Here is a 23,835-nt window from a genome sequence, read left to right as displayed (position 1 = left end):
AGGAAAATATACGATAGATGCAATATTTGCTTTGACAAACTATTACAGATGCAGTATTTATTAGGAAAATATACTAAAGATGCAGTAATTGCTAGGAAAATAAAAAGATGTATTTGTTGGAAAATAAAATATTGTAGTATTTCCCAGGAAAATATACTAAAGATGCTACTTTTGCTTTGACAAAATACTACAGATGTAGAATTTGTATAGAAAATAAACTAAAGATGCAGTATTTGATAGGAAAACATACTGAAGATGTGGTTTTTGTTTGAAAAATTCATTAAAGATGTAGTATTTGCTAGGAAAATAAAAAGATGTAGTATTTTTGCCAGGAAAATATACTAAAGATGCAGTATTTGCTTTGATAAAATACTACAGATGCTGTATTTCAATAGGAAGTGTGCTAAAAATGCAGTATTTACAGGAAAATATACGAAAGATGCAGTAATTGCGAGGACAATAAAAAGATCTATTTGTAGGAAAATAAAATATTGTAGTATTTGCCAGGAAAATATACTAAAGATGCTGTTTTTGCTTTGACAAAATACTACAGATGCAGTATTTGAATAGGAAATATACTGAAGATGCAGTATTTGTTTGGAAAGCATATTTCCAAACAAATACTGCATTTTTATTATATTTTCCTGGCAACTCCAGCTGCAGTATTTCCATAGAAAATATACTTCAAATGCAGTATTTCTTTGGAAAATATACTAAAGATGCAGTATTTGCTTTGACACTACTGTGTGAGCAGAGGCTGGCCAGCAGGGGGCGCTACACACCACAAAACCTCACTTTCTCCAACATCAACCAGGCTTGAAGGTCGTGTGTGTGTGTGTGTGTGTGTGTGTGTGTGTGTGTGTGTGTGTGTGTGTGTGTGTGTGTGTGTGTGTGTTTCTTCGGCCTGTAGGGGGCGCCAGAGAGCAGCCAGCGGTCCTGGAAGGCGGAGCGGTCCATGTTGTCGGACGGGGGGGTTGATTATGACAGATGGTTCGTCCCCGGCGGTCGCGGCTTCCGAGCTTCTCCGCCGGCGCCGCTCCACCTGCAGGGTCGTCCAAACATCTCGTCCTCGCTTGGAGTCACTGAGGAGATCAAGTGGGAGGAACATTAATCACCGCTAAGCTAGCATGTAGCGCCTTCACCCCCCCTCCACCTGTAATACACACTCAGTTAGCAGCTAGGAGCTAGCAGCTAGGAGCTAGCAGCTAGCCTGTATGTCAATACTCCGCCTTACTCCGTGATGTTTGCTAATGAATTAGCAAGGAAGAGGAATTAAAAAGTCTACCTGAGGCTATCGGACTTTTTAATTCCTCTTCCTTTAGCCGAAGGGAATATTTAAATCTTTGTACTTTTTAAGACCTTCAATCACTTTACAGCCTTAACTTTGGCACTTTATATTTTATTTGTATTTCTTATTCTCCCTCCTTCCTGCTATTATTGTTATGTTTTACTTGAAACTCTGGCACAACAATTTCCTTCGGGATAAATAAAGTTGTTCTTATTCTTATGATGAGCTGATTGGCTCTGCAGAGGTCATGTGACGCTGGTAGCTAGGCTCTGGAAGTGATTGCTGGGATAATCTGGAAGAAACGGTGAGACTTATCTGGAGGTGATCTTAACGGTGCCTCCAATCTGGAGATGATCTGGAAATAAATGGGGAAATAATCATTTGGAGGTAATCTGGAGATTAGTGACACCAGTCTTGAAATGATTGTAGAGATGATCTGGAAGTGGTCCAGAAGTGATCGAGGGAATGGTCTGGAAAAATCATCTAGATGTCGACGGGAAATTATCTGGAGAGCATCTGTGCGGTGACACTGTTCTGGAAATGACATAATCTGGGAAATTATCCAGAAATCATAATCAGAGAATTTTCCGGGGAAGTTATCTAGAGGTAATCCGTCGATCACCTGAACAGTGACGCTGATCTGGAAATGATCTCCATTTTTTTTTTTTTTTTTTTTCCCTTTCTGGAAATTGTCTGAACAGTGACACCAGTCTGGAATATGTTTGGGGAATAATCTGGAGGAAACCTGAGAATTATTTGGATAGAATGTGGAAATTACCTGGGGAAAAAAATCTGTGGGTAATCTGGAAATGATCTTAAAATATTCTGGACATAATTTGGAGATCTTGTGGACGCTGATGCTAATCTGGAGACCACCTGCACAGAGACGCCAAATAATCCAGGAAATGATGCGGAAATCATCTCGAATTAATCTGGAAATTATCTGGGGGAAGTTTTCAAGAGGTAATCTGCATATTAACTGGAGGTAATCCAGCGATCACTTGAACAGTGACACTGATCTGGAATATATTTGGGATAATCTGGAGAAAACCTGAGAATTATATACATATGGAGAGAATGTGGAAATCACCTGTGGGGAGAAAAAAAAAATCTGGGGGTAATCTGGAAATTATGTTAAAATATTCTGGACCTAATATGGAGATCATTTGGACCCTGATGCTAATCTGGGAATAACCTGGAGACCATCAGCACAGCGACGCCAAATAATCCAGGAAATGATGCGGAAATCATCTCGAATTAATCTGGAAATGATCTGGGGGAAGTTTTCTAGAGGTAATCTGCATATTAACTGGAGGTAATCCAGCCATAGCCTGAACAGTGACACTGATCTGGAGATAATTTGGAAATGATCTCAATTTCCCTTTTTTCTTTCTGGAAATCGTCTGAACAGTGACACCAGTCTGGAATATGTTTGGGGAATAATCTGGAGGAAACCTGAGAATTATTTGGATAGAATGTGGAAATTACCTGGGGAAAAAAATCTGTGGGTAATCTGGAAATGATCTTAAAATATTCTGGACATAATTTGGAGATCATATGGACGCTGATGCTAATCTGGAGACCATCAGCACAGACGCCAAACAATCCAGGAAATGATGCGGAAAACATCTCAAATTAATCTGGAAAAGATCCGGGGAGCTTTTCTAGAGGTCAGAAAGGACGCCAGGTGTGTCAGGCGGCTTAATCACGCTGTTGTTTTTTTTTTTTTTTTTGGGAGGATGATTTCACCGCATGTGTGTGTGTTTTCCCACTCTGCCATCCAGACTCACGTTTCCCGCCGAGGCCGAATGGAACATCTGGAACATCTGGAGCAGCAGCAGACCAGCGGTGACGTAGCGGACGGTGTCACTGGCGTACAGATGTCGACTTTGCGTTTCAACCCTTCCTCACCGCCGCCGAACGCCGATCTGCCGCGGCTGCTTTCGGTGTTTATCCTCACACGCTTCTGCTTCGAAACAAATCTGTGGGAAAACCAGTTTTTAATCCCAAAAATGGCCCGTTCTGGATATTTTCTGTTTACAAACGTCGGCCCGCGGCGTTTACTGGACCTCTCCGGGGGTCGTAAACCGGACAATCCTGTTTATTTGTGGAACGTTGACCTCGGGTTGTGTGTGTTTACACAACGTTCTTCAGGGAAGCTTCTGTTTATCCCCAAATTCTTCTTTTTTTCTCACTTATTTTGGTTTTAATTCACTTTCCAGGTCCAGAACGCCGGGTTTGAAGGCCTCCTCCAGACGTCCCTCCTCCTCCTCCAGCGGGTGGGGAAATTTAATGACCGCTAATGATTTTCAACCACACACACACACACACACACACACACACAGGCGTGCGGTAATTTATATGTGTTATTGTAAGCCCTGACAGTCCGGGGTAAATCTGAGGGGGGGTTCGGCGCTGCGTAAACACCGCTTCGCTCTGGTTTCTTCCCAGAAACGCCGTGTTTTCGCCCCAGAAGGCGGCCGTGGACGTCGGGGTAAATATTTGGAGACGTGGAGCTGATGGACGAGGAGGTTCTGGACCCCCCGGACCTTCTGGACCTTCTGGACGCCCCCCCACGTTCACGCTAAGCGCCAACGTCCGCCGTGGAATGAGCGCCTCCTCGCCCTCCTGACGTGGTCACCCGGGGTCGCCGCACCTGCCGGGCGCCGGAACGACCGAACCGAGATGGCGCCCGGCCCGTCGCGCCGGTTTGGAGGGTTTGGACGTCGGTCTCGTAAATGTCGGAGATCCAGGTCGTAAAACCTGGTCTCCCACGGCGCCGTCGGACGCTCTTGCGTCATGTGGCGGCGGACGGGGGGGAGATTCCCACATCCTGCGGATGTTTACGATGGCGGCAACATGGCCGCCGCTTCCTGTGTTACCGGCGATCACGCCGTGATGAGATCGAACCGGGCGCCATTTCTGTGGCGACCTGATCCAGAACACCTGCCGGTGTTTCCACGCCGGAAACAGGAACGGGAAGTGGCGTCGGGAGGCGGAGCCTCTGCATGGAGGTGGTTGGGTCCGCTCGTTCTGCAGCCTCGTGGTCAGACGATCAATTAACTGATTAACCTCTTAATTATTCAATTAATGACACAAATCCCTCGTTAACGAGACCAAGAGAGTCCAATTTGCAGTCCAACAATTGGGTGCAGTTCCTCTGTTTGGCCACTAGGGGGCTTCAGATCACTGACTCCAGTGTGTGTGTGTGTGTGTGTGTGTGTGTGTGGGACAGAATCAAGAAAGTTTGAGAAAGATGTGTGTGTCAGTGTGTGTGTGTTTGGGAGGTCTGTGTGTGTGTGTGTGTGTGTGTGTGTGTGTGTGTGTGTGTGTGTGTGTGTGTGTGTGTGTGTGTGCGTGGGACAGAATCAAGAGAGTTTGAGAAAGATGTATGTGTCAGTGTGTGTGTGTTTGGGAGGTCTGTGTGTGTGTGTGTGTGTGTGTGTGTGTGTGTGTATGTTGCGACTGAACATGATGAAGATCAGACACAGAAACCTGAAAATTTACTGCAGATATACATATATATATGTGTGTGTGTATGTATGTGTGTGTGTGTGTATGTGTGTGTGTGACTGACAGGAAGGATATATATGAGAGGAAGTACTAAATTGCAGTGACGTGAATGAGAACATGAGGGTCACACACACACACACATACACACACACACTTTTAAGGCCCTTTTTAAATTCCTTCTTTTATAAGTCTTTAATTAATCAGTTAATTAATCAGTGAATTAATCAGCTCTTTATTCCAGGATCTTCTCCAGCAGAGGCTGACGTGGTGTCCGACCAGCAGCAGAAGGTTCTGGAGCTCTGAGACGGAGAAGAACGCGTTCATCAGCTCCAGCTCTGGACCTCCAGGAGATCATGACGACACCACCCGTGAGAAGATGCTGGTCCAGGTGCAGCAGATGCTGGTCCAGGTTGGTGGAGCAGCTCCTCCAGGCGGAGCCCAAGCACGGGTGAGGAAAACATCTCATCCATGTGATAGTTCATGGAGGTCAGGCACAGTGAATGTGTAATAACAGTGTAATAACAGTGTAATAGTGGTGTAATAGCAGTGTAATAACGCCAACTAACTGGTTACCTTCTCAACGCCGCCTTGCTCGTCTTCTCTTTGGTGGAAACCTGACCGAGGAACCACCTCGAGGAAACACACCCCCCCCACCCCCCACCCGCCACACACACACCCTGCGTGATTGACGGGTGTATTCAGTGACCAGGTGTAACCATGGCGACCCCATGTAGGTCAGACAGGACAATAATACACTCTCACTTTACTCAACATTTTTAAATGTGATATGTGTGTGTGTGTGTGTGTGTGTGTGTGTGTGTGTGTGTGTGTGTGTGTGTGTTATGTAGGAATTATATTATATCTAATGTTATTACATAATTCTCATTTTACATTTATATTTTATATATGAGATATTTAATTAACACACGGATTAACTACAATTGTCATGATTGTCAATTATTATTGTTTATGTTGTTGTTCTGATTATTACTATTTATTTATATTAGCGTTATTTGCATTACAATAAATAATATTATTATTATATTCTGGATCAACCAGTAAATTCTTATTTTCAAATAACAAAAAAAGCAGAAAAAAAAACAAAGTGAAATCAATCGATTGAAAATGTGATTGATTGAATTGAAACAAATTCAAGAAAAGTTTTAACTTAGTAAATAAAAAATGTATTTTTATTTTCTTTTAATACGTTTTAAAAGATCCTGTTTGAAACTCCAAACACACATTTCAACATGCTCTCTCGCTCTCTCACACACACACACACACACACACACACACACGACCTGCTTCCTGGTGTTTATAGAAAGTGAGAGTAATTAAACTCTAGTGCGTAATTACAGTGCAATTACATTGTAATTACACTATAATTACTAACTAAAGCCAAGCATTTAAAGCGTTAAATAAATATAACTCCTCCTCAGGCGGAGAGAAGCTCGTATTATTTTTATTTTCATAAAATAAGCGATCATAGGATTGACATCAAACACATTAAATTGAAAAAAAAAAAATTTGAAAATTGGGAAAAAATAAAATAAAAATCACACTCGCACACTTGGACCGGTACCGGAGCGAACACACACACACACACACACACACACACACACCGGCCTCCATTGAGCGGCGGCGGCTCCTCCCGGGGCCCCCGGCTTTTCTCCACGGACACACGAAAAACCTAAGAAAAGGTGTGTGTGTGTGTGTGAGAGTGTGTGTGTGTGTGTGTGTGTGTGTGTGTGTCCGCCTCCCGCCCCCCAGAAACAGCCGCTCCTTTGTGTCCTCCGGGCGCGGAGCCTTTGTCCCGGGGCCTCCGGGGCCCCCGGGGCCCCCCGCTCCCCGCGGCCCGTCAAGGTGCCTAATGGCGCCCCTTTAAGGACCCCGGATGGGGAACAACTTCCTCCTTTCAGGTCGACTGGCACCGGGACAAAGGGCCCCCGCCGCCCCGGACACCCCCCCCCCCCCCCCCCACACACACACACACGCAAAAAAAAGAGAAAGTGGAGAAGAACGGAAATGACTGACGCAGCTTCCGGTTCTGTGGTTTTATTGGAATAAATGTGGATTAGAGTCAGACATTTCCGGTGGACAGAAAAATGAGGAAAAAGCGCCTTGAAAACACGGGTAAATGTTCAAAATAGAAAAGAAAAAAAATAACAATAATAATATATATATATATATATATTTAGATATTTGGATCGGTGGGAAAGTTCTGCGCCACTTCCGGTGTGCCTGGATCGGAGTCAGGTGGACTTCCGGCGGGTCTACCAGGCCCGGATCCCCTGGCAGGAGGTGACGGCGGGCCCCTGGTGCGTCTGGGGCCCCGCAGCGGGACCCCCGAGGCCGCCGGCCGGCGCCAGGCTGACGTTCACGAAGGCGTTGTGGTTTGCGGGAGGCGGCGCTGCGGGGACGCCGCCGTACGCGCAACCGTACCCGCCGCCGCCGCCTCCTCCTCCGCCGTACGCCGCGCCGCCACCGTACGTGTAAGCCGGGTATCCGTTATATCCGTAGGGCCCGGAGCCGTAGGGCCCCGCGGCGGGGAAGCTCTGCGTTCCCCCCAGGCACGGCTTCCCGTCCCGCACCAGCACCGGCACCGCGACGCGCCGGGGTGGAAGCCCGGCGGCGGCGTGCGGTAACGCCGCCTGCGGCTGCTGCTGCTGCGGCTGCGGCTGCTGGAGCGGCGGCGGCGGCCCCTGGGGACCTCCAGCCGCCTCCAGGCTCCTCTCCTGCCGCTGCCGCTTGCACTTGTAGCGCCGGTTCTGGAACCAGATCTTCACCTGGTTGGAGGTGAGCTTCAGCGCCGCCGCCAGGTGTTCGCGCTCCGGCGCGGAAAGGTAGCGCTGCTGCTTGAAGCGCCGCTCCAGCTCGAACACCTGCGCCTGGGAGAACAACACCCGCGGCCGCCGCCGGCACCGCGGACGCCCCGCCGCGGACGGACGCTCCGGGGCCTCCGGGGCCTCCGGGGCCTCCTCCCGGCCCGGGGGCCCGCACAGCGCTGCGGGGAGAGACGGGGGAGACGCGTTAGAAGGGACCCCAGTCTGGAGGTCAACCGGGGAGAGAGTTGCAGGGGAAATATGTGGAGTTTAAAAGGAAATAATCTGGAAATAAACTGGGAACATATTTGTAGGAAGTAAAGGGAAATGTTTGGGGAAAGAATATTTGGATGTGGATTTAAATGTGGATTTAAACACGGACATTTTGAGGACACGGGAACTGTCTTGGAAATTATTTAGAGAAATCTGGGGATTTGAAGGAGACATTTTGAGGTAATTTGGGATTAAGGAGAAAATAGCTAGAAACAGTATTTGGAGGTCATCTGGAATTAAACAGGAAAATTAGCTAGGGAGTCATTTAGAGCTAATCTGGAGACAAAGGAACTGTCTTGGAAATTATTTAGAGAAATCTGGGGATTTGAAGGAGAAATTTTGAGGTAATTTGGGATTAAGGAGAAAATAGCTAGAAACAGTATTTGGAGGTCATCTGGAATTAAACTGGAAAATTAGCTAGGGAGTCATTTGGAGCTCATCTGGAGACAAAGGAACTGTCTTGGAAATTATTTAGAGAAATCTGGGGATTTGAAGGAGAAATTTTGAGGTAATTTGGGATTAAGGAGAAAATAGCTAGAAACAGTATTTGGAGGTCATCTGGAATTAAACTGGAAAATTAGCTAGGGAGTCATTTGGAGCTCATCTGGAGACAAAGGAACTGTCTTGGAAATTATTTAGAGAAATCTGGGGATTTGAAGGAGAAATTTTGAGGTAATTTGGGATTAAGGAGAAAATAGCTAGAAACAGTATTTGGAGGTCATCTGGAATTAAACAGGAAAATTAGCTCGGGAGTCATTTAGAGCAAATCTGGAGAGAGAGGAACTGTATTTGAAATTATTCAGAGGTAACCTGGGAATAAATGGGGAAAATATCTAAAATAGTATTTGGAAAATGATCTGGAAATAAACAGGGAACATATTTGCAGGAATTAAAGGGAAATAGTATTTGGGGGTCATGTGGATTTAAACACAGACATTTAGGGCGGATTCCAGGACACGGGAACTGTCTTGGAAATTATTTCGAGAGAAATCTGGGGATTTGAAGGAGAAATTTTGAGGTAATATGGGATTAAGGAGAAAATAGCTGGAAAAAGTATTTGGAGGTCATCTGGAATTAAACAGGAAAATTAGCTAGGGAGTCATTTAGAGCTAATCTGGAGACAGAGGAACTATCTTGGAAATTATTTAGAGGTAATCTGGGAATAAATGGGAAAATTGTTGAAGGAGAGATTTGGAGGTAATTTTTGGATTAAGGAGAAAATAGCTGGAAAAAGTATTTGGAGGTCATCTTGAATTAAATTTGAAAATTAGTGACTAAGTCATTTAGAGCTAATCCGGAGACAGAGGAACTGTCTTGGAAATTAATCGGAGGTAATCTGGGGAATACACGGGGAAATGTCTAAGGAGTAATTTAGAGGTAACCCGGAATTAAACAGGGAAAATATCTGGAACCATATTTTTAGACATTATCTGGAAACCATCTTGAAAATTATTTGCAGGTAATCTGGGAATAAACGGGGAAATTATCTAAGGAGTAATTTGGAGGTAGCCAGGAATTAAAGGGAAAAAAATCTGGAAAACATATTTAGAAGTTATCCGGAAATAAACGGGGAATATATTTGGAGGTAATATGGGATTAAACAGAAAATATCTGGGAAAAGTATGTAAAGATGCCAGTCTGGAAATAAACGGGGACATTTTCTGGAGGTAATCTTAACATTGACGCAGCTCTGGAAATGACCTGGAGCTAATCCCAGAAATGATCTGGTAGAACAGATGAACAGTGACACTCCTCCGGAAATCATTGCGGAGATAATCTGGACGCGATCTGCAAGTAATTAAGGGAATTGTCAGGAAAAATAATCTAGAGGTAAATGCGAATGTATCCGGAGAGCATTGGCACAGTGACGCTCGTCTGGAAATGATATAATCTGGGAATCTGATCTGGAAATTATCTGGGGAAGTTCTTATCTGGAGGGACGCTGATCTGGTTATTACTTTACTAATCTGGAGATAATCTGGATATGATCTCTTTTTTTTCTTTCTTGAAATAACCTGGAGATCACCTGAGCAATGATAGTAGTCTGGAATACATTGAGAATAATCTGGAGGAAATTTGAGGATTATCTGGAGAGAATGTGGAAATCACCTGGGGAAAAAAATCTGTGTGTAATCTGGAAATTATCTCAAAATATTCTGGTCTGAAAAGATTCTCGAACTAATCTGGAGGTAATCTGGACATCACCCAATAAAATGACATGTAATCTAATTACATATATATACTTGAAAATCGATAAATATTTCAATGTGTTTTTATAAACAAACCAAGAACCTTAGAGGTGTTATTTTGTAATATTTATATCTCTATTAAATAGATTTTTAACTTACTAATAACGACTGTAATTCACAGATTGAGGGATGAGAAATCATCTCGCGTCTAATTCACACACACTCACACACACACACACACATATACACACACACATACACACCGCGATTAACGCTCGACAACTATTTCTTTCTTTCCTTTTATTTTCCTTTTTGTTTGTGTTTTGTTCTCGATCTTTTTATTTATAATGTTATTTTATTTCATCTTATTTTCCTCTCTTAATCCTACGGCGGTGCGCAGGCGCGAATCCGCGCCGCCGTTAACCGGGATTTCGGTTCTGTCCCGGTCACCCGTGGACCGGGTCCAGACCGGGACCGGGTCCCGGTATTCCCTGCATTGCTGTTGTCATGACAACCCCTTCACGTTTTATTTATAGTCCAAACAAACATTATTTTTTAATCATTATTTCGTTTTTTTCGGCCGTGAATCTGATTCACCCAGAAAGTTTAAAATGTGTTTTCCAAACTTCAAAACCAAATTGTAATAAATCATAAATGTACATTTCGACCAAATTATCCGTTTTAAAAACAAAATGTATTTTGTTTTCAAATGTCGAATTTTTGACGCGCAAAAAAAAAAAAAAATCGCCTGACCTTCAGAAAAAAAACGGATGAAAAAAAAAAGAAAATAACAAAAAAAAAAGAAAGTTTCAATCTATTTCACCTAATTGTGTGTCATTTTAATGTGATTTCATTGAACTGGTCACTCACCGCTCTCCGGTTCCTCCAGCTCGGCTCCCGGCGGGCCTCCGTGCACGTACGCGTCCGGGGACAGAGCTCCGTCGGCGGGCTCCGGCGCTCCGAGGTACGCCAGGCCGTCCTCCCCGTCCGAGAAGGCCGGGCTGTCCCGGGCGGCGGCCAGCATGCAGGCCGGCGGGGGCCGGTAGTGGTGGTGCCGGAGGCGGGGGGCCCCCGGCGGCGGCTCCGGGGGGCCGCCCTGCTCCCCCGGCTTCAGGATGTCCTTGACGGAGAACGGCGTGGAGGTGAGCGGGCTGTGCAGCATCCCGCCGTCCGGCTCCAGGAAGCGGAGCCCGCCGAGTAACATGCGGGGGGCCCCTCCGCCCCCGCACCCACCCCCACCCCCGGGCCCCCGCACCCCCGCCCCTCCGCCCGCTAACGCCTTCCCCCGCGGGGCCGCTCCTTCCCTGCTCCTCGGAGGTTCTCCCCGTGGCCTCTGCGTCCGGACGCGCCGCCGCGGCCTTTGTACGCGCACGGAGGAGCCGAGCGGCGCCGCGGAGCGCCGGCCCCTCATGGCGCGGGGGGGCGGGCGGGAGAGGGAGAGAAGCCGGGGGAGGAGAGCGGAGGGGCGGGGAGCCGAGCGGGATCGGACCGGAGACTCAGAGAGAGGACCGGGGCTCCGAGGACACGCACGGAGGGGGCGGAGGTCAGAGATGAGGGCCTCAGACCGGATTCCCAACACACACACACACACACACACACACACACACACACACACACACACACACACGCATGCACACACACATTGATGCAGAATTAGTTTCCAATGCAAGCTGAAATGCTAATAGCACAATTCAAGCTAGTTGTTTTTTCTGAATTCAGACTGCAGGAACACACACATACACACACATGCACATACACAGACAGGACAGACACATACACACACACACACTCAGCGAGAGGTTTGAAGTGGAATGCAAATGCTGCAAAATGAGTTGAATCTGAAAAAAAAGATGGATTTGCAGATTTTTAAATTCAAATTAGTTTGAAGAGGACACATACATATACACACACACACACACACACACTCAGAGAGAGGTTTAAGGTGGAATGCAAAAGCTGTAAAGAGTTCAATCTGAAAAACAGATTTTTAAATTCAAATGAGTTTGGAGAGGACACACACACACATTCACACACAGACACAGACACAGACACACACACACACCCCCACCCCCACACACACACACAAACACAGACACACACACACTCATGTTGATGCAGAATTAGTTTCCAATGCAAGCTTAAATGTGAACAGCTCAATTCAAGCTATTTTTTATCCTGAATGCACACACACACACACACACACACACACGATGTGGACTTAAGATAGTACACATGAACTACTTTTTGTAATTTGTGCGCAGGTTGTATGTAAATGTCACATAGCAAGATGATTGTAGTTCTGTCTTAGAGAGGGAGAGCTGAGGGTGTGAACAAATATTTGTTCAACTGAAGGTATTTTATTTGTTAACTTATTTTACTTTTTATCTTGAAAGTAGCAGGATTTGTTTCCAATGCAAGCTGAAATGCTAACAGCAAAACTCAAGCTCATTTTTTCCCCATTTCCTGAAGGTTGGTGGAACCGTGAACATCTGACCTCGAACCTGAATGAGGTCACCTTCCTGTCCTGGACCAACACACAAGGAATGAGTGACTGCTCTGTACGGCATATGGATGGATGGATGGATGGATGGATGGATGGATGGATGGATGGATGGAGGGATGGATGGATGGATGGATGGATGGATGGATGGATGGAGGGATGGATGGATGGATGGATGAGTGACTTTACAAATGGACGGATGGATGGATGAAGGAATGAATGAATGGATGGATGGATGATTTTATGTCTGTATGAGATATGAATTAGTGCTGAATGGATGAATGAATTAATTAATTTATTAATCTGTGGAATTAGGGCTGTATGGCATATGAATGGATGGATGGATGGATGGATGGATGAAGGAATGGTTGTGGGCCTGTATGGCATATTAATGAATGAATGAATGAATGGATGGATGGATTATTGCATGGCTGAATGGATGGATGAATGGATGGGTGGCTGTATGCTTCTTTCGGATAGTGAATGAATACATGAATAAATGAATGAGTGAATGTTTGCATGTCTCTGTATGATGGTTATTTAAGGGGGGAATGGATGAATAGATGAATGGATGAATACATGAAATAATGGGTGAATGGTTGAATGCCTATGAGATGGATGATTGGATGGTTCTATATCTCTATATCATGCGTGAATGAATGAATGAATGTTTCCATAGGATGGTGAAGGAATGAATGTTTCCATAGGATGGCGAATGAATGAATGTTACCATAGGATGGTGAAGGAATGATGGTTTTCATAGGATGGTGAATGAATGAATGTTTCCATAGGATGGCGAATGAATAATGGTTTTCATAGGATGGTGAAGGAATTAATGTTTCCATGGGATGGTGAATGAATGTTTCCATAGGATGGTGAAGGAATGAATGTTTCCATAGGATGGCTAAGGAATGAATATTTCCATAGGATGGCTAAAGAATGAATGTTTCCATAGGATGGTGAAGGAATGAATGTTAGCTTTGCATTGGCTCACACCCCCATGTATTTGTCTTTGACGGGTAAATAACACGTTAATAACATATTAACACAACGTGCAGAGTCCAAACCAACTGATTGGGAAAAAAAGAAGTAAATCACAAACACTCAGAAAACTTTTATTTTGAAAGCCCAGCCCGGTGAAGCTCCTCCTCCGGCCCTGACACGTCTTGTAAAACTCCGACGACTTGTCTAATTTCGCGCCACAGGAGAGTCTTTTCCACCCTCGGGGTGGAAAAGACTCTCCTTATCGGGGAGGGAGGGGTATTAATAACCGCCCTGGGCCGATAAGCAGGGCCTCCCGGGGCAATTAAAATTCCTCCAGGGGTGAAAAAAAAGGAAAAACTGACTGACGTTTTTAGCTCCGGCTAATCTGCTGCTATCAGCTCCCCTTCCCGTGTGGTAGAACACACACACACACACACACACACACACACCCCTGCAGCTGGCCTGTCCTCCGCTAACACGCAGCAGGTGGCCGTTGGCTGGAAAAATACTAATTTTCTTTGATTTCATCTTGGAAAAATACAAAATCAGGTTTGTTCAGTTGTGTGCATTGTTATTACACATTTATTACATGTAATAACATGTTATTACACAGTGAGTCTTTATTAATTTGTAAGTAAGGGAGGCAATGCAGTTCTTAGTTAATTATTAAAGTGCTAATAAGTAATGCTATGACGTTTCTGCAGAGCTGGTACCGTCTACACCCTGTTGGACCAGACTGGAGGTCTACAGGTCCTGCAGACGTTAGGTGTCCAAGATGGCGTCCACTAGCTGCAGGTCCATGTAACTCCAGCACACACACACACACACACACACACACACACACACACACACACACACACACACACACACACACACACACACACACAGTTGGACCAACAGCTGCTCTGCAGTGGTACCAGATCATCCCAGCGTCCTGATTCGCTGGAAAAAAAAAAGAGGAAAAAAAACAGATAAGAATCGATCCGATGTTTTTATTGGCCGCTAATCCCTTCTTTCGCGCAATCCGGATCAGACGGCTCGCCGTTGTTGCCGTGGGAACGGCGAGGACACACAGAACCGGAACGGCGGGAAACCCAGATGCAACCGATGAGTCGGGGAATGACAACGCTCGCCGTCATGTGATTTAGCATTAGCATTAGCTTAGCATTAGCTTAGCATTAGCTTAGCATTAGCTTAGCATTAGCTTAGCATTAGCTTAGCATTAGCTTAGCATTAGCTTAGCATGCTAAGCTACTTGGCTAGCTTGGCTCAACAATTGCGCAGAGGCCCTCCGGAACCCTTTGCGACCCACCTTGACGGAGCTCCAACGGGAAGAAGGCCCTGGACGCCGGGTCTTCTGCTCTTCTGTCTGGACAACCGGAGTCCTTCACTTGTGCGAGCAGTTGAAGGCCTTCTTGATCTTCCTGAAGAATCCAGGCTTTTTCATCTTCCTGAAGAAGCGCAACTTCTTAATTTTCCTGAAGAGCCCTTTGAAATATCCAAGCTGGTAGACAGCGAGGTCCCCTTCTGCTGCGATCAGAGACCTTCTGGGGTTCTCCAGGTGGGCCCAGATGGGCTCCATGCCGTTGCTCTGGCTGAAGAGGATGGACAGATCGTGGCAGTCGGCCGATTCCACCGTGGACGTGTCCACCATGGGCGCTCCTGAACCTTCAGGGTCCAGCTCGGCAGGTTCTGACCCCGCGGGTTCCTCGCCCTCCGGTTGGTGGTCAGGAGCTTCCGGTTCCTCTTCGGTCTGAGATGTTCCGGGCTGCTCGGCAGGCTCCGGGCTTCTCATCTGGCTGAGCAGGGGATGCTGAAGGACCTCGTCGGGTTTGATGCGCAGGTTGGAATCCAGCAGCAGCATCCTCTTCACCAGGTCTATGAAATGCTCCTGCCCCGTCTGGTGTCCCCAGTCAGACTCCATTATCTTCCTGACGTCATCCAGAGACTGGAGGATCATCTCGCTGGCCTCTTCGGCGTGAATTCCCGTCTCCGAGGCGTACTCCTCCGGGCTCTTGAAGATCCACTGCCTGCTGCCGCTCGGCTGCCGCTTGAAGAACTGATCCGTCCTGAGTCCACGGTCCAGGATGTAGTCCTCCGGCTGTCCCTGGGTTTGCATTATGAAGTGCAGAACGTCGTAGCTGGTCTCCCCAGGGTACAGGTGGTCTCCGATGGCCAGCTCCGCGATGGTGACTCCAAGGGCCCACATGTCGATGGCCTCGTTGTAAGGCATGTCCAGGATGATTTCGGGCGCCCGGTAAGCCGCCGTGCCGAAGTAGGCGCCGTGCTCTGCCGCCGCCGCGTCGTGGGCCAAACCGAAGTCGATCAGTTTGATCCGAAGGGGCTTCTGGTGGCGGTCGACGATCATGATGTTGTCCAGTTTAATGTCGGCGTGAATTATCCCCAAGGAACCCAAGTGGAAAAGCGCCGTTGCCGACTGGGAAAGAATGGTGCGGATCTCCTCGAGGTGCAGAGTCTGCTCCGACATGTTGAAGTAGTCCAGCAAACACAGATCGAGCGTCTCGAAGATGAGGAAGATGTGGCCCTTTTCGTAGAAGAGGCCGTTCCACCTCACGATGTTGCAGGTGTCCGGGTCCAGACACATCAGCTGGGTCAACATGGACACTTCCTCGTGCAGGTCTTCTGGCTTGTCCTTGCTCACCTTGATGGCCTCCACCTGTTGGGTCTTCGTGTTCCGGCACTGGACCACGAAACCGAAGCCGCCCTCTCCGATCAGAGCTTCCACCCTGTGGCAACCGCCGAGCATACTGCCTTTGTTGAGAAGAAGGTCTTGGCTTTCGCCCTCTATCTCCATCCCTTCTGTTTCCAACTCCACCGGTCCCTCCTGAGTCATACCGGAGCCGTGGAGGTCGCCTTTGTCTTCGGTCTGGTACCTTTCATGCTCTTCAGGTTCGGCATCATTGGTCTGCATGAAGAGCGGATGCTGCAGAACCTCCTCGGGTGTCATCCGCAGGTCTGAATTGATGAGCAGCATCTTCTTCACAACGTCTATGAACCGCTCGTCCCCATTCTGGTGCCCCCAGTCAAATTCCATGATGTTCTTCAGATCGTCAAGACACTGCAAGATCATTTGTTTGGTCTCTACGACATCGGTCCCCGTCTCCGAAGCGTACTCCTCCGGGGTCTTCAGCGTCCACTGCCTGCTGCCGTTGCGCTGCCGGTTAAAGAATTGGTTGGTTCTCGATCCGAGCTCCAGGATGTAGTCCTCAGGCTGCCCCAGGGTTTGCATGATGAAGAGCAGCACATCGTAGTTGGTGTCCGCCGTGTACAGATGGTCCCCGATGGCCAGCTCCGCCACGGTTACTCCGAGACTCCAAACATCGATGGCCTCGTTGTAAGGCAAACCCAGGATCAGTTCCGGCGCCCTGTAGTACCTCGAGCCAAAGGAGACTCCGGGCTCTTCCACGGGCGTGTCGTGAGCCAGGCCGAAGTCGATCAGTTTAACTCTCAGCGGCTTCTGGTGGCGGTTGACGACCATGATGTTGTCCGGCTTCACGTCGCCGTGAATGATTCCCAAGGACGTCAAATGGAACAGAGCGATAGCCGACTGGTAGAGAATGGGTCGCAGGTCGTCGAGGGACAACGTCTTGCCCACCCTTTCTTGCATGAAGTCTCGCAGACTCTGATCCAGCAACTCGAAGATGAGGCAGATGTGGCCCTTCTCGTAGAAGAGCCCGTTCCACCTCACGATGCCGCAGGTGTCTGGATCCAGACTCCGCAGCTTCTTCAGGATGGACAGATCCTCTTGTGCCTGCTCTGCTCTGTCTTTGTGCACCTTGATGGCCTCCGCCTTTTTGGTTACCATGTTGAGGCATTTCGTAACAAAACCAAAGCTGCCCTCTGCGAGAATGGCCTCCACCTTGTAGCTCCCGCATAGCGTGCTTCCTCTGTAGATATGCAGGTCTTCAGAAATCGCCATCTCCTTCAGCTTGCCTCAAAGTACCCTCATTGAGAGCTTCCTTCAATTCATCCTCAGGGCAGCGGAAGAGAGACGGTATTGTCGCCTTATACAGTATTTGCACGTTCCACGGCAGCATTGCTATGACAGGTCGTCCTCTTTAGGAAACCCGTTCGTCTAAGTACATGTACTCGGATCACAGAATAATCTGCAATGTCCAAACTGGGAAGTGACATCATAGCTTCACAGTTCCCGCCGGTCCGTCACAGAAGGAGCTGTGATGGACTCTGGTTCCAAAGTCGACTTTTTGCGGACGCTCGCCAGACTCCTGGACGCCGTCTCGTACATCCAGCTCCTGCGGCTGCTTCCCCGCCGGAGACCTTCCGAGTCCCGAGAAGCAATCGGGTTTGTCGCAGATGGACCCGCCCGACGAACCGGGTACTTTTCCCTTTTTCTTGTGGACTTTCTGTCCGCCTTGCTGCAGGGCTTTCGCTTGAGCACCTCTACTCTGCTACCTCTTCCTCTGCGAGGTGTTCCGCTGTTTTGAAGTATCACACAGCCAAGACTACAGTTGGGGATGTTGCATTCACAAGTGTCTTCATTTCTACTTTGCGGCAACACGATCGGAACACGCCTTCCGTGCGAACATACCGATTTGCTAGTTCACCCGGGCCAACGGTAGTGCAGCCTTCCGAGCTAACATTGCCCAACGCTTGCTAGCATCCCGCTCGAGGACAAATCAGTGATGTCGAGGAGGGCACTGCGGTAGCTACTGAGAGTACACCTTGTTGTACATTCACTTCATGATACCCTCTTGCATCATAATTTCATTATGGATACGCCGGCCGGTTACCAGTCCAAATGATAAACCGGGAGAAAATGTAACAATTGAAGATCTTTTAATCCTTCTCTTCACATTTACATGGTCAGGAAGATACAAAAGACAGCCTCGTATGTTTGAGGAATGACAAAGTTTGTATGAAGGCCGAAGAAACGGGTGCAAACTAAAACTTGCTGAGGTGACAACCTGTCAGTCCAAACTCTTTCCCCTACATAGCGTAAGCCACTTCTCTTCAGAGCGACCCTGCCAAGGATGACTTCTACAAACCGGTCTTGGGATGGAGTCAGTTCGATGTCCTCCTTTGCATCCGTAGAGTGAAAATGATGTCACTTGTCAGGAGGGGCGACCCAGAGGTACACTAGAGTACTGCAACGTAAATAGCCCAACTCTCGGGGGTGAGTTGATTCAGCGTGGGTAGGGGGTGTGTTGGGGGTATTACCTAAGAAAAAGTAATGACCTCAAAGCAGTTTTGGACTAACAGCAGCGGTTGGACGACCGTTTTGTGAATATGAGCGTGCGTATTTTAGCATCGGCATGTTTTGCGTTGGCTCGAGCGGCTCGCTGCGCACCGGAGTGGCCGTACTCGCAAAGTGCCCGCTAAAACAAGACGACCCGGATGCTGTCACCTGATAGAAGCCGAGCACTTCCCTGGTATTTCCTAAACAGGACTTTCTGAGCTTCTGGCCTTACCTTGAAAGTAAGCCGTTGGATGCCGGCTTCGGCGATACCTTGTGACATCCAAGCTTCCGGGCAACGCGGAAAGTCCCCGGCCTCGGCTCTCGGGGTAAATTCCATGTCGGGATCGGTGTCGCTGTTCTGACTGCTCCGCGACCGAATTGCCAAAGGCATCTTCGGAGCGACAGCAGAACTCATCACATAAAATTCAGCGAAATCAGAGACAGCGTCCGTCCTTGTGACATCATACCGTCCCTTTTGCAGCAGCGGAAGGCCTTTATGAGCCTCCGAATGAAGCCGAACTTCAGACATTTCCTGAAGAAAAGGGACATTTGGAATTTTCTGAAGAGGACTTTGAGATACCCAAAGTGATGGGGACTATTTTCTGCTTCTGTTGACAACAGGGGCTCTTTGCCATTGCTCTGGCTGAAGAGAACATGCAGATCCTGGTGATCGGCCGCGGACACGGTTTCCACCTCCGCCGCCGGTTGCCGAGGGGTTTCGTTGCAGGCGGCGGTCGGAGACGTTCCAGGCCGTTTGGCCAAATTCTCACAGCTGTTGCTTTGGTCGAAGAAGGGATGCCGAAGGACCTCGTCAGGTTTGATGCGTAGGTTGGAGTCCAACAGGAGCATCCTCTTCACCAGGTCTATGAAATGTTCCTGCCCCTTCTGGTATTGCCAGTTGGACTCCATGATGTCCCTCAGGTCATCCAGGGATCCGAGGATCATCTGGCTGCCGTTGTCCGTCTCGATCCCGTACTCATCTGGGCTTTTAAAGATCCACTGCCTGGAACGGTTCTGCAGCCGCTTAAAGAAGTGATCTGTCCTGAGTCCCCGGTCCAGGATGTAGTCCTCAGGCTGCCCGTGACTTTGAATAATGAAGTGCAGAACGTCGTAGCTGGTCTCCCCAGGGTACAGGTGGTCTCCGATGGCCAGCTCCGCGATGGTCACTCCCAGGGCCCACATGTCGATGGCCTCGTTGTAAGGCATGTCCAGGATGATTTCGGGCGCCCGGTAAGCCGCTGTGCCGAAGTAGGCGCCGTGCTCTGTCGCGGCGGCGTCGTGGGCCAAACCGAAGTCGATCAGTTTGATCCGAAGGGGCTTCTGGTGGCGGTCGACAATCATGATGTTGTCCGGTTTGATGTCGGCGTGAATTATTCCCAACGACCGTAAATGGAAAAGAGCATTAGCCGACTGAGAGAGAATCGGGCGGATCTCATCGAGGTGCAGAGTCTGCTCCGACATGTTGAAGTACTCCAGCAAACACAGATCGAGCGTCTCGAAGATGAGGAAGATGTGGCCCTTTTCGTAGAAGAGGCCGTTCCACCTCACGATGTTGCAGGTGTCCGGGTCCAGACACATCAGCTGGGTCAACATGGACACTTCCTCGTGCAGGTCTTCTGGCTTGTCCTTGCTCACCTTGATGGCCTCCACCTGTTGGGTCTTCGTGTTCCGGCACTGGACCACGAAACCGAAGCCGCCCTCTCCGATGAGTTCCTCTACTTTATGGCAACCGCCGAGCATACTGCCTTTGTTGAGAAGCAAGTCTTGGTTGTCGCCCTCTGTCGCTGGGTCTATCTCCATCCCCGCTGTTTCCATCTCCACCGGTTCCTCCTGAGTCATACCGGAGCCATGGAGGTCGCCTTTGTCTGCGGTCTGAGACATCTCGAGCTCTTCGGATGGAACGGGCGCGATGCCATTGATTTGCAAGAGGAGCGGATGCTGCAGAACCTCCTCGGGTGTCATCCGCAGGTTTGAATTGATGAGCAGCATCTTCTGCACAACCTCCAAAAACTGTTCCTGCCCTTTCTGGTGCCCCCAGTCAAATTCCATGACTTTCTTTAGGTCACTGAGCGACCGGAACAGCATTTGTTTGGTCCCGATGACGTGGAGCCCGGTCTCCAAAGCGTACTCCTCCGGGGTCTTTAGCGTCCACTGCCTGCTTCCGTTCTGTTCCCTCTTGAAGTATTCATTAATCCTCATCCCGCGATCCAGGACAGAGTCTTCTGGCTGCTCCTGGGTTTGCATGATGTAGAACAGCAAGTCATAATTTGTCTCTCCTGGATACAGATGGTCGCCGATGGCCAGCTCCGCCACGGTCACTCCGAGACTCCAAACATCGATGGCCTCGTTGTAAGGCAAACCCAGGATCAGTTCCGGCGCCCTGTAGTACCTCGAGCCAAAGGAGACTCCGGGCTCTTCCACGGGCGTGTCGTGAGCCAGGCCGAAGTCGATCAGTTTAACTCTCAGCGGCTTCTGGTGGCGGTTGACGACCATGATGTTGTCCGGCTTCACGTCGCCGTGAATGATTCCCAAGGATGTCAGATGGAACAGAGCCATTGCCGACTGGTAGAGAATGGGTCGCAGGTCATCGAGGGACAACGTCTTGCCCACCCTTTCTTGCATGAAGTCTCGCAGACTCTGATCCAGCAACTCGAAGATGAGGCAGATGTGGCCCTTCTCATAGAAGAGCCCGTTCCACCTCACGATGCCGCAGGCGTCTGGATCCAGACTCCGCAGCTTCTTCAGGATGGACAGATCCTCCGGCAACTCGCGTGTCCTATCTTTGTGCACCTTGATGGCCTCCGCCTTTTTGGTTACCATGTTGAGGCATTTCGTCACGAAGCCGAAGCTGCTTTCGGCGATGATGGCCTCCACCTTGTAGCTCCCGCAAAGCGTGGCCCCCTTGCAGATTTGCAGGTCCTCGGAGATGGCCATCTCCTTCGGTTTCATCAAAACACTCCAGGCGACGGATTCGAGTTTGTCCGGGATGCGGAAGGTCTTCTTCAGTTCATCCTCGCGGCAGTGGACCCGAGATCCCGGAGTCCACTCATACAGTATTTGCTCGTTCCGTGAGGGTCACGTCGTGGCTTCCGAGCTGTGAAAAGGGTCGCTTGGATGTCCGTGGAGAAGCTGTGAACTCACAGGGCTGGAGAAGGAAGAAGCCTTCACAGATGCCTGGGGGTTCCAGGTGTAGACCTTCTTCACAGAGTTTGCTGTGAAGCTACATGACAGCCTTGCAGGACCACGTGCGGTACCTCTTCCACGAGGGGTACCAGATCACCTCCGTTGGCCTTGGACCGACTTTGGGTGCAGAAGGTGATGTTCTGCTGCTTCCGGCAGCACCTTGGCGGGTCTTCATGGACTCCTCCTCCATCTTCTTGGTGGTTTCCAACCCCCGCACCAGTTCCTTAGCAGTCATGACTCATCCTTGTGGTACAAGTCTTGGGGTACTGCAGATGGACTCCGGTGGACCATCTTTTGGGGAGAGGCGGGGCTTAACTCCGAACATCTCAGCTGTCAATCACAGGCCTCCACCTTCTGGTTCCCACCTGAGGATGACTTCATCTCCATGAACCTTCTGACCAGGAGGGAGAAGGAGGTGGACCACCAGGATCAGAACCTGCGAGGTTCTTAGTCTAAAAAACTAGAAAACCCCGTCACGGGATCAATACGTGATCAGGGGTGGTTTCCGATACGATATCAATCGATCGGGTCTGCACTCTTTGGTTGAAAACAAATCCATGGAAAGGAAGATGCAGGTCAAAGGTCAAAGGTTAAAGGTAAGACAAACAGGCGTCAGCTTGAATTTAGCGTTGGTGACGTCATCGTTACAGGGTAATCAATCAATCAATCAATCAATAACGATTGGTAATCCAGCGGATTCAAGGATAACATTCATCTGTGTTTTCATTTTTTTTTTTTTTGCTGATATTTGTTTTTATTTTATTTTTTTCCTGATAGTGGATGGAGAGAAGCTCTGATGGAAGACTGGAGGTGTTTGGTTTTGCTGTCGTTCAACAGCGGAGATCCTGTTTGAGGAAGATCAAGTTCCACCAGGGAGGAGGTGGAGGAGGTTGAGAAGGTGGTGGAGGTGGAGAGGGTGGAGAAGGTGGTGGAGAAGGTGGAGAAGATGGAGGAGGGGGAGGAGATGGAGGAGGTGGAGGAGAAGGTGGAGAAGGTGGAGAAGGTGGAGAGGGTGGTGGAGAAGGTGGAGAAGATGGAGGAGGTGGAGGAGGTGGAGGAGATGGAGGAGGTGGAGGAGAAGGTGGAGAAGGTGGAGAAGGTGGAGAGGGTGGTGGAGAAGGTGGTGGAGAAGGTGGAGAAGATGGAGGAGGTGGAGGAGAAGGTGGAGAAGGTGGAGAGGGTGGTGGAGAAGGTGGAGGAGAAGGTGGAGGTGGAGAAGGTGGAGAAGATGGAGAAGATGGAGGAGGTTGAGAAGGTGGAGAAGGTGCAGGAGAAGGTGGAGAAGGTGGTGGAGAAGGTGGAGAAGATGGAGGAGGTGGAGGAGGTGGAGGAGATGGAGGAGGTGGAGGAGAAGGTGGAGAAGGTGGAGAAGGTGGAGAGGGTGGTGGAGAAGGTGGAGAAGATGGAGGAGGTGGAGGAGAAGGTGGAGAAGGTGGAGGGGGTGGAGGAGAAGGTGGAGGAGAAGGTGGAGGTGGAGAAGGTGGAGAAGATGGAGAAGATGGAGGAGGTGGAGAAGGTGGAGAAGGTGCAGGAGAAGGTGGAGAAGGTGGTGGAGGTGGAGAGGGTGGTGGAGAAGGTGGAGAAGATGGAGGAGGTGGAGGAGGTGGAGGATCTCCAGGGTTCCTCCTGCAGCCTCGTGTTTGCTGTAGATCTTCTGTTTTGTCTGTGGAGATAAACTTCCAGGAAACATCTAGAAGGACATTTGTCTCCATGTTCCTGCTCCTCTGTAATAAGATGCTTGGTGTGTGTGTGTGTGTGTGTGTGTGTGTGTGTGTGTGTGTGTGTGTGTGAGGTCAGCTGAGATTATAAATTAACTGTGATGACTGATTATTAATGTGTGTGTGTGTGTCTTTATCTGAATGTTA

At 48.8% G+C, this 23,835-nt stretch overlaps 3 protein-coding genes across 3 annotated transcripts; all 3 read right to left on the bottom strand.

Annotated features, from left to right (window-relative positions):
* Positions 1–6,825: 6,825 nt before the first annotated feature.
* On the bottom strand, positions 6,826–11,340 carry LOC147228464 (homeobox protein Nkx-2.6-like). The gene is made up of 2 exons (XM_086156203.1): positions 10,956–11,340; positions 6,826–7,805 (listed from the first exon to the last, which is right to left on the bottom strand). The coding sequence occupies exons 1-2, from the start codon at positions 11,287–11,289 to the stop codon at positions 7,075–7,077; spliced, it is 1,065 nt and encodes a 354-aa protein (XP_086012329.1). The 5' UTR covers positions 11,290–11,340; the 3' UTR covers positions 6,826–7,074.
* Positions 11,341–14,956: 3,616 nt separating this feature from the next.
* On the bottom strand, positions 14,957–17,509 carry LOC147228463 (uncharacterized). The gene has a single exon (XM_086156132.1). It carries the CDS (start codon positions 17,507–17,509, stop codon positions 14,957–14,959), a length of 2,553 nt encoding a protein of 850 aa, XP_086012258.1.
* Positions 17,510–19,201: 1,692 nt separating this feature from the next.
* LOC147228462 (uncharacterized) lies at positions 19,202–21,721 on the bottom strand. Its single transcript, XM_086156131.1, has one exon. It carries the CDS (start codon positions 21,719–21,721, stop codon positions 19,202–19,204), a length of 2,520 nt encoding a protein of 839 aa, XP_086012257.1.
* Positions 21,722–23,835: the final 2,114 nt, after the last annotated feature.

Source organism: Fistularia commersonii, chromosome 12 (genome assembly GCF_037954325.1).
Source record: "Fistularia commersonii isolate RoL2024-O1a breed Wild chromosome 12, RoL_Fcom_v1.0, whole genome shotgun sequence".
Classification (NCBI taxonomy): Eukaryota; Metazoa; Chordata; class Actinopteri; order Syngnathiformes; family Fistulariidae; genus Fistularia; species Fistularia commersonii.
Note: the sequence above shows the minus strand (reverse complement) of the source record. Positions and strands in the feature narration are given on the sequence as shown.